Source organism: Monodon monoceros, unplaced genomic scaffold (genome assembly GCF_005190385.1).
Source record: "Monodon monoceros isolate NGI ecotype Baffin Bay Population unplaced genomic scaffold, NGI_Narwhal_1 Super_Scaffold_14, whole genome shotgun sequence".
Taxonomy (NCBI): domain Eukaryota; kingdom Metazoa; phylum Chordata; class Mammalia; order Artiodactyla; family Monodontidae; genus Monodon; species Monodon monoceros.
The window spans coordinates 42,752,831-42,768,712 of NW_021703770.1; the positions used below are offsets into that span (position 1 = coordinate 42,752,831).

At 33.0% G+C, this 15,882-nt stretch overlaps 2 protein-coding genes across 2 annotated transcripts in view; one reads left to right on the top strand and one right to left on the bottom strand.

The window, feature by feature from the left end:
- The window catches only part of CUNH8orf88 (chromosome unknown C8orf88 homolog), a 41,804-nt gene extending 28,560 nt beyond the window's left edge, over positions 1–13,244 (top strand). Inside the window, exons 5-6 of the mRNA XM_029222955.1 lie at positions 9,256–9,362; positions 11,525–13,244. Coding sequence (XP_029078788.1) covers positions 9,256–9,362; positions 11,525–11,548 — 131 coding nt within the window. The 3' untranslated portion in view covers positions 11,549–13,244. The remainder of the gene's footprint in view (positions 1–9,255; positions 9,363–11,524) is intronic.
- A 1,212-nt stretch (positions 13,245–14,456) lies between these two features.
- NECAB1 (N-terminal EF-hand calcium binding protein 1) overlaps positions 14,457–15,882 on the bottom strand; it is a 284,871-nt gene continuing 283,445 nt past the window's right edge. Inside the window, exon 13 of the mRNA XM_029223075.1 lies at positions 14,457–14,884. Within this exon, the coding sequence (XP_029078908.1) occupies positions 14,859–14,884 (26 nt within the window). The 3' untranslated portion in view covers positions 14,457–14,858. The remainder of the gene's footprint in view (positions 14,885–15,882) is intronic.

Consider the following 15,882-nt stretch of genomic DNA (forward strand, 5'->3'; position numbering starts at 1 on the left):
AATTGGTGAACTTCTTTGATCTCAAGACTTAGGTTCTTCTGATGTGGAAATTTGTGAATATTTCTTTGATAATGTTTCTCATCTCCATTTTCTTTGTGTTCTCTTCCTAAAACTATTATATTAGTAATATATTAGTAACATTAGCCTACTTGACTCTGATTGTTTCTCTAATTTTCTTATATTTTACTTCTTATTTTTCATCTTCTCATCTTTCGGGTTTACTTCCTAATAGCCTTCCTCAATTTCTTTATTTGGCAGCATAGTCCAGAGAACAACTTGGAATTGAGTATTAGCCATTAGTTCTTTTAAAAGCCACAAGCCATTTCCATCACTGGAAAATTCTTTCACTTCTTCCACATTGTGCAGCAGCAATCTCTCCTTTCCTCCCAGCAGTTTCACTCCTAGTTTTCCACCAAAGGGAAATGAAAAAATAGGTCCACACAAGAACTTATAGTATATCCAATTCATCCAAGTTGTCAAATGTTGGCTTAAAGTTGTTCATAGTATTCTCTTATTTTCTATTTAATGTCTATAGGACTGTGGTGATAACCCCTTTCTTATCTTTGATATTGATCATTTGTGTTCTTTTTCTTTATCAGTTAGTCTAGCTTGAGATTTGTCAGTTTTGTTTCTCTTTTCAAAGAACCAACTTTTGGCATTTTAATTTTATATATTTTTTCTATTTTGGTGATTTTTCCTTTCTATGAATTCCTTCTATTTTGGGTTTAGTTTGCTCTCCTTTTTATAGCATTTTTAGGTGGATTGTTAGGTCATATGTTGTAGATATTCTCTTATTATAAGAATGTATAAGAACAAGTGATGGCAGTCAGAAAGAGAAAGACATATACCATATGATATCACTTATACGTAGAATCTAAACTGTGGCACAAATGAACATATCTACAAAACAGAAACAGACTCACAGACATAGAGAACAGACTTGTGGTTGCCAAGGGGGAGGGGCATGGGGGAGGGAAGGACTGGGAGTTTGGGATTAGCAGATATAAACTATTATATATAGGATGGATAAACAACAAGGTCCTACTGCATAGCACAGGAAACTATATTCAATATCCTGTGATAAACCATAATGGAAAAGAATATAAAAAAAGAATGTCTATATGTGTATAACTGAGTCACTTTGCTGTACAGCAGAGATTGGCACAACATTGTAAATCAACTGTACTTAAATTTAAAAAAATAAAATTACAAACCTAAAAAAACGGAATGTTTAAGAATAAAGCTGAAGGAGTAACCCTCCTGTGAGATTTCAGGCAATACTAAAAAGCTACAGTAATCAAAGCAGCATGGTATTGGCACAAAAACAGACATATAGATCAATGGAACAGAATAGAGAGGCCAAAAATAAATCCACACACCTAAGGTTAATTAATACATGACAGAGGAGACAAGAAATAAACCCACACACCTACAGTTAATTAATACATGACAAAGGAGACAAGAATATACAATGAAGAAAAGACAGTCTCTTCAACAAGTGGTGTTGGGAAAGCTGGACAGTTACATGTAAGTCAGTGAAATTAGAATACTCCTTCACAGCATTTACAAAAATGGTTCAAAGACCTAAATATAAGACATGACACCATAAAACTCCTAGAAGAGAACATAAGCAAAACATTCTCGGACACAAATCATAGCAGTATTTTCTTAGATCAGTCTCTCAAGGCAAAAGAAATAAAAACAAAAGTAAACAAATGGAACCTAGTCAAGCTTAAAAGCTTTTCACAGCAAAGGAAACCATAAACAAAGCAAAAAGACATCCTACGGACTGGGAGAAGATATTTGCAAATGATGCTACAGACAAGGGCTTAATTTCCAAAGTATACAGACAGCTCATACAACTCAATATCAAACAAACAAACAAACAACTCAATCAAAAAATGGGCAGAAGACCTAAACAGACATTTCTCCAAAGAAGACATAACAGATGGCCAACAGGCACATGAAAAGATGCTCAACATCGCTAATTATTAGAGAAATGCAAATCAAAACCACAATGAGATATCACCTCACACCGGTCAGAATGGCCATCATCAAAAAGTCTACAAATAATAAGCACTGTAGAGGGTGTGGAGAAAAGGGAACTCTCTTACACTGTTGGTGGGAATATAAATTGGTACAGGCACTGTGGAAAATAGTATTGAGGTTCCTTAAAAAACTAAAAATAAAGTTATCATATGACCCAGCAGTCCCACTCCTGGGTATGTATCTGGAAAAGATGAAAACTCTAATTCAAAAAGATACATGTGCACCCCAATGTTCATAGCACTATTTACAATAGCCAAGACATGCAAATAACCCAAGTGCCCATCAACAGTCAGTTGCCTTAAGAAGATATGGTATATATACACAATGGAATATTAGCCGTAAAAAAGCATGAAATATTTCCATTTGCAGCAACATGAATGGACCTAGATAATATCATAGTAAGTGAAGTAAGTCAGACAAAGACAGGTATTATGTGTATCACTTATATATGTAGTCTAAACAATAATACAAATGAATCTATGTACAAAACATAAACAGACTCACAGACATGGAAAACAGACTGGTGGTTACCAAAGGGGAAAGGAAGGGGAGGAGGGATAAATTAGGAGTATTGGATTAACAGATACAAACTACTATACATAAAATGGATAAGCAACAAAGATTTATTCTACAGCACAGGGAACTATATTAAGTATCTTATAATAACCTATAATGAAAAATAATGTGAAAATATATATATTTTGTATATTTATATACTTATATTTTTATATTATACACAATATTATATATATATAATCACCTGAAAGTAACACAATACTGTAAATCAACTATACTTCAATTAAAATAAAGAATTTATGTTTTCCTTGGAGCACTACTTTAGTTGCACTGCAGCAATTTTTACATTTTTTTTTTTTTTTTTTTTGCGGTACGCTGGCCTCTCACTGTTGTGGCCTCACCCATTGCGGAGCACAGGCTCCGGACGCACAGTCTCAGCAGCCATGGCTCACGGGCCCAGCCGCTCCGCGGCATGTGGGATCTTCCCAGACCAGGGCACGAACCCATGTCCCCTGCATCGGCAGGCAGACTCTCAACCACTGCGCCACCAGGGAAGCCCTACGTTATATTTTAATTGTCATTAAGTTTAAACTATTTTTAACTTCCTTATTATCTTTGACTTGTGAATTATTATAAAGTATGTTATTTAATTTCTAAGATATTTGAGATTTTTCTGGATATCTTATTAATAGATTTCTTAATTTACTTTGTTGTCAGAGAATATAGTCTATATGATTTCAAGCTTCTTAAATTTATTTTTTTTATTTTTAACATTTTTTTAAAGTTGACATATATATTATGTTAGTTTCAGGTGTACAACATAATGATTTGACATTTGTATATATTGGGAAATGTTCACTTCAGTAAGTCTAGTTAACATCTGTCACCATACATAGTTACAAAATTTTCTTTCTCTTGTGATGAGAACTTTTAAGATTTACTCTCTTAGTGACTTTCAAATATGCAATACAGTAATATTAACTATAGTCACCATGCTGTATACATTACATCCCTGGGACTTATTTTATAACTGGAAATGTGTACCTTTTGACCCCCTTCACCCACTTCACCTACCCCTTAGCCCCACCTGTGGCAACCACCAATCTGTTTTCTGCATCTGTAAGTTTGTGGGGTGTTTTGTTTTGTTTTTAAGATTCCACATATAAGTGAGGTCATACGGTATTTGTCTTTCTCTGTCTGATTTATCGTAATGCCCTCAAGGTCCATCCATGTGTTGCAAGTGGCAAGATTTCCTTTTTTTTTATGCCTGAATAATACTCCATTGTGTGTGTGTGTGTGTGTGTGTGTGTGTATATATATATATATATATATATATATATACACACACCACATTTGCTTTATCCGTTCATCCATCAGTGGACACTTAGATTGTTTTCATGTCTTGGCTATTGTAGATGTCCTGCAATCAACATGGGGGTGCATATATGTTTTTGAATTAGTATTTTTGTTTTCTTTAGAAATGCCCAGAAGTGAAATTGTTGGATCATGTGGTAGTTCTGTTTTTGATTTTGAGGAACCTTCATACTGTTTTCCTTAATGGTTGCACAAATTTACATTTCCACCAACAGTGCACATGTTCCCTTTACTCCACATCCTCACCAACACTTGTTATTTCTTGTTTTTTTGATGACAACCTTCCTAACATGTGATAGCTCATTGTGGTTTTGATTTGCATTTCCCTGATGATTAGTGATATTGAGCATCCTTTCTTGTATATGTTGGCCATCTATATGTCTTCTTTGGAAAAATGTCTATGCAAATCCTCTGCCCATTTTTAAATCAGGTTGTTTGGGGTTTTTTGCTATTGAATTGTATGAGTTCTTTATATATTTTGGATATTAGCCCCTTATCAGATATATGATTTGCAAATATTTTCTCCTATTCAGTAGGCTGCCTTTTCATTTTGTTGATGTTTTCCTTTACTATACAGAAGATTTTTAGTTTGATGTAGTTCCACTGATTTATTTTTACTTTTTGTTGCTTTTGCTTTTGGTGTCAAATCCAAAAAATCATTGCCAAGACCAGTGTTATGGAGCTTACTGCCTATATTTTCTTCCAGGAGTTTTATGGTTTCAGGTCGTACATTCAGGCACTTAATCCATTTTGAGTTAATTTTTGTGTATAGTGTAAAGTAAAGGGTCCAGTTTCGTTCTTTTGCATGTGGCTGTTTAGTTTTCCCAATACCATTTATTGAAAAGACTGTCCATTTCTCATTATATAGTTTTGGTTCCTTTGTTGTATATTAATTGACCATATATTAGTGGGTTTATTTCTGGGCTCACTATTCTGTTCCGTTTATCTATACATCTGTTTTTAGGCCAATACCATACTGTTTAGATTACTATAGCTTTGTAATATAGTTTGAAATCAGGGAGTGTGTTACCTCCATCTTTGTTGTCCTTTCTCAAGATTGGTTTGGCTATTTGGGGTCTTTTGTGATTCCATACAAATTTTAGGAATTTTAGGAATTTTTTGTTCAATTTCTGTGAAAAATGCCATTGGAATTTTGATAGGGATTGCATTGAATCTGTAGATTGCTTTGGGTAATATGGACATTTTAATGATATTAATTCTTGTGATCCATGAGCACAGAATATCTTTCCATTTATTTGTGTCATCTTCATTTTCTTTAATTAATGTCTTAAAGCATACAGGTCTTTCCCTCCTTGATTAAATTTATCCCTAGGCTTTTTTATTCTTTGTTGCAATTGAAATTGGGATTGTTTTCTTAGTTTCTTTTTCTGATAGTTTATTTGTGTATAGAAACACAACAAATTTTTGAATATTGATTTTGTGTCCTGCAACTTTACTCAATTCACTTATTAGTTCTAACAGTTTTTGGTAGAGACTTCAGCGTTTTCTTTATGTCACCTGCAGATGGTGACAGTTTTACTTCTTCCTTTCCAATTTGAATACCTTTTTCTTTTTTTGGCTAAATTGCTCTGGCTAGGAGTTCTAATACTATATTGAATAAAAGAGGTAAGAGTGGCCATCCTTGTCTTGTTCCTACTCTTAGAAGTAAAGCTTTCAGCTTTTCACCATTGAGTATGATGTTAGCTGTGGGCTTGTCATATATGGCCTTTATTAGGTTGAGGTATATTCCCTTTATATCTGCTTTGTTGAGAGTATTAAGCATAAACGGATGTTGAATTTTGTCCAATGCTTTTTCTGTATTTATTGAGATATCATATGATTTTTGTCCTTCATTTTGTGATGTGGTATATCACATTGATTGATTTGTGGATATTGAATCATCTTTACATCCCTGGAATAAATCCCACTTGATCATGCTGTATGATCCTTTTAATGTATTGTTGAATTTGGTTTGCTAATATTTTGTTGAGGATTTTTGCATCTATGTTCATCAGGAATATTGGCCTGTAATTTTCTTTTCTCATGGCATCGTTTTCTGGTTTTTGCACCAGGGTGATGCTGGCCTCATAAATTGAATTTGGGAGTGTTTCTTGGAAGAGTTTGAGGATTGGTATTGATTTTCCTTTGAATGGTTGGTAGAATTCACCAGTGAAGCCATATGGTCCTGGACCTCTGTTTGTCGGGAGGTTTTTGATTCTGATTCAATTTCATATTTTCTATTTCTTCATGATTCAGTCTTGGTAGGTTGTATGTTTCTAGGAATTTATCAGTTTCTTAGAGGTTGTCAAATTTGTTGCATATAACTGTTCATAATATAATCTTATCCTTTGTATCTCTGTGGTATCAATTGTAATGTCTCCCCTTTCATTTCTGATTTTATTTATTTGAGTCCTCTTTTTTCCAAGCCTCTTAAATTTATTGAAACTTGTTTTATAGCCAACATATAGTCTGTCTTGGTTACTGTACCATACCTCTGTGAATATAATTTGTATTTTGCAGTTGTTGATGTAACTTTTCTAATTGTCAGTTAAATCAAGGTGGTCCATAGTATTGTTAAGATCTGTGTCTTTTCTGGGTTTTTTTTTTTTTTTGTCTAGTTATATCAGTTGCTGAGGGAAGGGTTTTTACATTACCTAATATTTTTGTGGAATTGTGTGTTGCCCCCTTTATTTCTGTCAATTTTTGCTTCATGCATTTTGAAACTCTGTCCTTAGGCACAACACATTGATAATTGTTATCTGTTTATCTAATGTTAAGAGCCACTCTAGCCTTCTTATTCTTAGTCGTTGTGTGGTATATCTTTTTATATCCATTTACTTTCAACCTATCTGTGTCTTTATGTTTAATGTGTATTTCTTGCAGGCAGCATGTAACAGTGTCTCTTTTTATTTGTTGTGTCAATTTATGGCCTTTAATTGCAGTGTTTATCTTAGGAGTGAGTATACTATGGCCCTCAGGCCAAATGCCCAATTTGGAAATTAAATTTTATTGGAATACAGCCACATGCTTTATTTAGTTATTATCTGTGTTTGCTTTTCTGCTACAAGACAGAGTTGAGTAGTTGTGACAGAGATTATATGTCCCAAACTCCTCAAGTATTTACTTTCTGGTCATTTACAGAAGAATTTTGCTGACCCTGGTTTAGACCATTGAGATTTAATGTGATATGGTTGAATTTAGGCATATAATTTTATTGTTTGTTTTCTGTTTGTCCTCATTTTTGTTTGTTTTTGTTTTCCCCTGTTCTTTGTATTTTGTTAAGTTTAATTTTTGGCATTTAATTATATCTATTGTATTTTTAGCTGTATTTCTTTGTATTTTTAAGTGGTTGATCTAGGGATTGTAATATCTAACTTTCTCAGTGTACTTGTTAATATTGTACTTCATGCAAAACAGTGATGGCAAAACTTTGCAACCATATGTAGTTTCCTTTCCTTTATCCCCCTGCATTGATCTTTTTGCTATAGCTGTATGCATTATATCTCCATACCTTGGAAATCTCACCAGGCAGTGTCAGAAGTTTTGCTTTTCAACAATCATACATATTTTCATAAAACTTAGATAAGGGGGGAAAAAAGGAGTCTGTTATATCTATTCAGCTATTTGTCATTTCTCTTTTGTTCTCCTTTAAATCTTAAGATGAAAGACTCTGTCTGGTATCATTTCCCTTCAACCTGGAGGACTTCCTTTAGTGTTTCTTATAGATCAGGTCGGCTGGTGACAAATTCTTTTAGTTTTCTTTCATCTGAAAATGTTTTTTACTTCATATGCATTCCTGAAGGATTTTTTTCACTGGCTATGTATAAGGGAAAAACTACACTCCTCCTGTGTTTTTCCTCTACTCTCAATACTCTATTATACTCACAACACTTCTGACACTAGACGTGAGGTTTTTCCACATATCAAGCAATTCATTGCGAAACCAGCTTGGTGTCCTATAATTCAAGTTAATTCTGATATAAACTGGAATTAATGTAGATGCCACAGGGTAATGGCCTGGTCACATAAGACTACCCTCCACTTCCGATGACAGTTACAAGTAAAGGTTCCCAAGACCCCCTTCTTGGATTCTGTCATTTTCTAGGACAGCTTATAGAACTTAGGGAAACCACTTTCTTACATTTACCAGTTTATTACATAATTAAGGGTATGATAAAGAATATAGATGAATAGTCAAATGAAGATATACATAGGGCCGGGTTTTGTAGGGTCCCAAGTGCAGGAGCTTCTGTGGAGTTGAGTTACACCACTCTCTGGTACATGGATATATTCACCCACCCAGAATCTCTCCAAACTCTTTACTTTTTTGATTTTTATGGAGGCTTCAACACGTAGGCACCATCAATCCTTAACTCAATTTCCAGCCCCTCTCCCCTTCTCAGAGGATGTAGGGGTGGGGCTGAAAGTTCCAAGCTTCTAATCATGGCTTGGTCTTTCTGGTGATCAGCCCCCATCCAGGAGCCCACCAAGAGTCACCTCATTAGAACAGAAGACCAAATCACCCAGAAAATTTTAAGAGATTTAGCAGCTCCGTGTCAGGAACTAGTGTCAAGGAACAAGTATTAGAACAAAAGACGCCCCTAGTGCTCTTATCACTTAGGAAATTACAAGGGAAAGGATTTTTGTGCCAGGAACAGGGACAGAAACCCATATATATATTTTTTCTATTATTTCACAATATGGGAACCTAGGTTGTCAGTCCTTTTCTGTTGGAAATTTAAAGATTATAGCTCTACTGTTTCTGGCCCAGCAAATGGTCTCATATAGACCAAGATGGTGATAGTCTCTGATGACAAATCTGCAAATATTTGAATCATTGTTCCCCTTGAAGATAGGGACCCTATTTTGGACCTTTTTCACCATTATCTACAATAAATGTTTCTTGAATTTATTGGATTGTATTAAATTTTTAGTAAGTTAATATAAAGACTAGACAGGCTTATTAGGGTTCCATTTCCATAGGCTTATCAGGATCTGAATTGCCCAATAGGTGTTATACCTGTTATATTTTATAATAGAAGATTTCTTTACTAGATATGAATAAACCAGATAAAAGAAGCAATGCATTACCAAGTTTCTGAAATGTTTCCTTGGTTAATTGGCTTTGTTTCTGTGTAAAAGGAAAATTGGAGGCAGTAGATGTTTGTCAGAGCTTTTTCCCCACTTCTCTTTTACATAAAAACTACTTACCATTTTATAAAATAATGGACAGTTAAGGGACATCCAGAAAGAAGTGAGCCAAAAAGTGTTCTGGGAGAGTTCTGTGCTTTATAACATTACATTTGATATCTACAGAGAGAATCAAATACAGCAGAGATTTTCTGTTGAAGCTCTCAAGTGTTTCCATCTGCAGAAAAAAACCAGACTTTCTGCCTGATCATCCCATTGTACTTCAAAAACCAGTAAGTAGTTTTCTAATTTTGTATTGTTTTAATCCTAAATATTTATCTTTTAAATATTTTTGTATTGTTTTAATTCTAAAATATGTGTCTTTTAAACCTTTTTAATCTTTCTCATTGTGAAATATAATTCAGAAAAGTACATAAATCTAAATGTATAATATAACCAATTACTGCAAGTAATTACGACTCTGGTCAAAAATAGAATGGAATTGTCATATTTTAGCAAATATTTTTGTTTTTCAATTAAGTTTTATAATTCACCTGAAATTGATTTTACTATATGGTGTGAGGTAGGGGTGAAGTTTTATTTTTTTCTGCATGGATATCCAGTCATCCTAGCAATATTTAGCGAAAGGATAGTCCTCTGCCACCTTTGCGGCAATATATTTACATGTGGTCTGTTTCTGGGCACTCTGTTCTGTTCAGTTACTCCTTTTATACAGTAAAACAACACAACTATTCTTTGACACATCTTTGCTGTTTCTTAGCCCTTTATATTTCTGTGTCACCTCATCAAATTATATCAAAGTAAATACACACAGTAAATACATACATGTATCTTTCAGGATATTGATTGGAAAGGACATGAGTTTCATGTCAGGCTTGGGTTCAAGTTGTAGCTCCACCTGTGTACTGGTATATTGTTCAAACTTAGGCAAATCACTAAATGTTCTTGAGCCTCAGTTTTGCAATTGTGATAAGGGGATGATTTCTAATTGTTAGGATTAAATGAAATGTATGAAATTGCTTTTAGCATGGTACTTATCTCTCATTATGTACTCAGTAGGTGTTGATTTTCATCTTTTATGGTCTTTACTTCCATTTTGACTGGAATTTGAATTTCTTTTATCTATAGTTTTCATAAACACCATTTTATACAGGTAAAGGTGTATAAAAGGTATACAGGCATACCTCAGAGATGTTGCAAATTTGGTTCCAAACAAATATTGCAATAAAGGGAGTCACACAAATGTTTTGGTTTCCTAGTGCATATAAAAGTTATGTTTACACTATACTGCTCTTAGTTGTGCAATAGCATTATGTCTGGGAAAAAAAACTATTTACATATCTTAATTAAAAAACAATTTAGTTATTTATTGCTAAAAAATGCTAACCAACATCTGAGCCTTCAGCAAGTTGTAATCTTTTCGCTATGTAACATTGAAGATAACTGTTCACAGATCACTATAACAAATATAATGATAATAATGAAAATGTTTGAAATATTGGGAGAATTACCAAAATATAACACAGAGACTCAAAGTGAGCAGATAGTGTTGGAAAAATGGTACCCACAGGCTTGTTTGATGTAAGGTTGCCACAACCCTTCAATTTGTAAAAAACACAGTATCTACAAAGAGCAGTAAAGTGAGGAATGCCTGTAGTATTCTACTGAGATGAGTTCAGAATATAGGTATGCTAAGAATGGGTCAAATGTGAGATATAAAATACCTCCTGTGTTCTCCATTTGGGGGATTTCTTACCCTTTGGAATCCATAGCTTTTTTTTCATAATTACAATTTTTTGTATTTTAGTTTATTCATAGTGTATCAATGGCTCTTAATTTAAACTCACTACCTTGCAGACATCCAGCCAATTCTTTTTAAAATTAAAGCATAAATTTAAAAGTTTTTTTCATAATACTTTGCTCACAGGAATATTTAATGAGGTAAAGCATCCTTGATGATATTTGAATTTTTCTACCTGTTCAGAGATCTTAGGGGCATATAATCCTTGGTCTATAAGAATAAATCTAAACTTCAGTGCTATATAAAATATAGTCGCTTTCTCATTTGAAGGCTTTCCACTTCTAACAACATTTTATTTTGTCAATAGAAGTTTGACCTACACATTATTTTGAGTTTACTTTTGTTTTATGCATTAATAATATTTTCTAAAAATTAGGTACCACAAAAACAGAACAACAGGTTTTGAATACAATCTAATATATTTAAATATAATATATGTATTATATAAGTTTTACTAAACACAGAAGAACTACTTTATTTGACAAATTCCAGTTACTTAATAGTTTCTATAGTAACATGCATTTAGATCTGCAAACACTTAATAGGTCACAACATTTGGTTTGATAAACTAATTAGTAAAAGGTACATTCATTCAATCTAATTGATAAGTTAACTTTTTCTGCTCTATTACAGGAAAACAACCAAAGCTTTAAGTAGCATTTTGAGAATGTATGTATTTGAAGATAAAGAATTACTAGTTTTATATTTTGGACACCTGCAAATGAAGTGGATCTAGTAACAATAACTGTAACAATTCAATTTATTTTTAATTTTGATGGTTGGATATTTGGTTTCTCCTAAAATGAGAAAGAGATACTTTAAACAATAAAGAATTTTCTAATCAGTTTCAGCTTTGCAGGCAGTTTCTTGCATAAATTGGGAAGTAACACTGGAAAGTAGGAATTTGGTTAGTGAAATGGGAAGACTGTATTTATAATTTGCATGCTACTTGCAATTTTTGTTTTTCATCACTTGTAATAATGGAATGAAAATGTAAGCTGTAACGATTCTCAAATATAAAGTATATGCTGTGATGTACATATGATACATAATTTCTTGTTGCTTTTAAAGTTGCTTTTGTTCTGTTTCCCACTGATTTCATACCAGCACTTGAAAGGATCATTACAATCTCTCTAGAGGTTTAGAATGATTCAGGATGTTCAATGAATAGTTCTCAGTGATAGGAGGGAGAATATTTTAAGAAGTATTTCTTTTCAAATATATGATTGTTCTCTAGGTTTGTGATAATAACAACATTGTCTAAGATTCTTTTATTTCCAAAAGAGGAATAATTGAGGCATTTGCAAATAATTGAGGTGCATTAAGTTTCAGTGCTGTAATTTCTTATAACAAGTGTATGGATGAAGAATTTGGAGGTTTAAACTTTTAGCTCCTAGAAATTCTATACAATAAATCTCCTGCAATTTGTCACTTTTGTTAAAAAGAAAAGTTTGTTCCAGCACAGTGTCACAAAGAATTGCTCATATAAAGGTAAGTGTAAACTCTCCCTAGTTCTATCCTCAGATTCTTTCAGATCCCTGGGTCTATTGGCAAGGCATTCAAGGACATCATTTGGCAGAAAGTTTATCTTAAACTGAATTCTGAACTCCTAAAACCAGTACCTTTTTCTTCACTGGTCTTTAGACTTGTTACCCAGATTCAAACTTTAGTCCATGGCAGATTTCCCAACTTGGTCTTTAGTATACTACTTTTAATTGCTTTGTTCACCAGAAAAAGATTGCTTTTCAAGTAGGAAAAAAAAAAGAACCTTCACTAGCCATAAATTTATTGGTTACTTAAAAATGAGTTTACACCTACGGCCCAGTTTTTTACACTCATTTTTGCCCTACTATTTCCCTTTATATTATAGCTTCTAGTATTTATATGTGTATGAATACACACACATACACAAGAATACATGTAATTTATATAAGAGCTGGGGTCATCTCAATAAAAAAGTAATTTAAAAAGAGCTGGGGTCAGAATTACCATACAATTAAATTGGTTTGCTTTATTATTTGCCTATTATCCAAGTCTGTTGACTTAAGTTAAAAAAAATATGATCGAACCTATTACAATTTGGAATCCAAAGAGCCCTTCCATTTAGCACTGTTACTGAGGGCAGACCCCTTTTAAAGTCATACTACCATTCTAACTTTGGAAAGTGCCTAGTATCCAAAAGACTTGATGTACTTTCTGAATCTGATACAGAAATGGACTGGCCAGAACAATATATTGATTAGCTATAATTTCTATTTTTGAAATCATTTATAACCAGCGTTTTCAAGAAGAGTTTGTATATTAGAAGTCCCCGAGGTTTCAAAGTCTTTTGATCCTTTCTTACTGTATATAATCAGAGTGAGACTGCAAAGACTGTTTTATTATCTATTTGCCTTTGTACATATGTATAGCTTATTTGAATAATCATTGTACATCTCCATTCATGTTGTTCTTTGCTTTGTATATAAATTAAAAGAGTTGAGCCAGGTGTTGTTTCATAGTGTTTATCATCTTTAGAAATGACCAGACACACACACACACACACACACACACACACACACACACATATACACACATGTGTGTATGTCAATATTTACTACCTATTTCTAGTAGAAGCTATTAAAAATTCTTTAATTTTATTTAGACTGAATGAGGACTGAGAGTACACAAAGGTGTTGGTAAAAGTTAGTTTGAGAAAATATGTTAGGTTAACTTTTATATTTAAAAAATAAAATTTTAGTTCAACCTTCCTTTTTGTCTGAGTTTAAAAAAAAAAAAAGGAAAAATTCACCTTATGTTTGTTTCCTGGAAGACCTGTGGTTTCAGAGGAATTTGGCCTAGAGAATAAACAAATTTCTATATGCATTGCATTTTCATTAGCAGCATTTATCAGAATAAAAGAGATTTTATTAAAAATATTTAATTTATGAGCTTGTACAGCAGAATATATAAGGTACATAGTTTTAGTTTTTCTAGTGAAACTGGGATTGTAGTCATTCTAGTGTTGAAACTGAAAAATAGATGTTTTTTGTCCAGTACGTATTTTATTATTTCCCTAAAGTTTATACTTGTTTTATAATTCTTTGTTCACTTAGGTTAAAATTTTGGTTTTAAAATATTTTGAAATCATTATTTAAATGCAAATGTCTATTTTTCATAAGTAAAGTTAGACCTCTGGATCATGTGCCAAAAATTTTGAACCACATTTTCTTAACAAATGATATAATGGTGTTACATTACTAAATGGTACCCTGTCACAGAATTGCTCACTTATGAAAAACCAGTTTATAACTTGACAGATGGATAGAGATTCTATTGGTTATAGCGAAGATTGATTTATGCTCATGTATTAATGTTTTTTTAAGCTTAAACAACAGGGATGCACATGCATCCCTGCTCTCTCTCTCTGCATATAAGGATACTAGTCATATTGGATCATGTATTAGCTTTTTAAGTAACATAAAGTGAATAGTTATAGGATGCTGAGTTGGGAATGGAGTAGGTATTACTGAAGAATACATTTCACTCATGGAAAAGCAGATACTTAAAAATCACAAAACACTGATTTAACCTTTATAGTTTATGACAGATCTACAGAAGCTGTTCTATGAAGTAATAGTCTAAAAGCTCTCACTTTAAATGTTTTTTTCTCTATCATAACAATTTTGTTACTTTATATGTATACTTTTCATATATTATGATTTTGAGATTAAAGGGTTTTAGGTTTATTGTATGTAGCAATACAGCAGCAAATATTGAGGATAATAGTGAACTTTGAAAGTTGAGCTAAAATTTACATGAAAGATAAAATGATAGAAGACATTTAAGAAGAGTGCACATCTTAGGGTAAATATATTTAAACAAAAGTAGAGAGTAGATTAATAAGTACAGAGAATTTTCTAATTCACATTTCAGATAAGAACAGTTGTTTTTTACTTGGAACCATAAAGAAAATGTTAAGGAACAGCTAGTTGTTCAGGATCCACCATGAAGCTGAAAAGAGAAAAAGAGTTTTTTTAAATAATGAAAATAACTGCTAGGGCTAAGTTAGTTCAAGGTGCAAGTCATTCTTAAAGAGACTATTTTCCCTCATCTTTAGTCTGTATAATTACTTATCTTTCAAGTTACTATTTCCTGACTTGATTGAACTTTCCTGTGCACTTGTTAGTTGTACCATATCTTTTGGCACTTGGTTGCAGTCTAACTAAAAAGTTTTTGTTATATATGAATAGAGATTGTCTTGGCAATGAGATTATAAACGCCCTGAAGATAAAATCATGTTGTTGTTGTTTTAATCTTCCCAGTTCAGGAAGTTTGGGTATAAGTAAGTGGATGTGTTTTAAATAATATTTTTTAAGTATATCTGTATTGTAAAATTAGAAATATTTTCCCCAGTATATGTAAGTATCCCAAAGACAAACCTATGTCAAAGAAGTAAGATTGGTGGAATGAGGTGAGAAACAGACAAATGTGAAGGATTAAAATTTGTTTTCAAAGCTGTTTAAATAATACACTGACTGGCAGTAGGATCTTACTTTCTTATGTATCCTTTTTTCCCATAACCATAAGGCTTTCTCCTATGCCAAGGGATATTCTGCTCCACAGACCAATTCTCATACTCTTTTTGTCTGGGTGTTTTATGATAGCTTATCAGCATAGGCTCCATATTCCAGTATGCCTCATTTAAGTGATTTTTATACTTGAGAGTTCATAGGAATATATTTTGGTTTATATTTTTGTATCTAGTGCAGACTGGTTTATTTGCTTTATTTATTTAAATAAATTTGTTTTATTTATTTTTAGTTTTGGCTGAGTTGGGTCTTTGTTGCTGCTCACGGGCTTTCTCTAGTTGCGGCAAGCGGGGTCTACTCTTCATTGCAGTGCTCGGGCTTCCCACTGAGGTGACTTCTCTAATTGCAGATGGAGCATGGGCACTAGGCATATGGGCTTCTGTAGGTGTGGCACGCGGCTCAGTAGTTGTGGCTCACAGG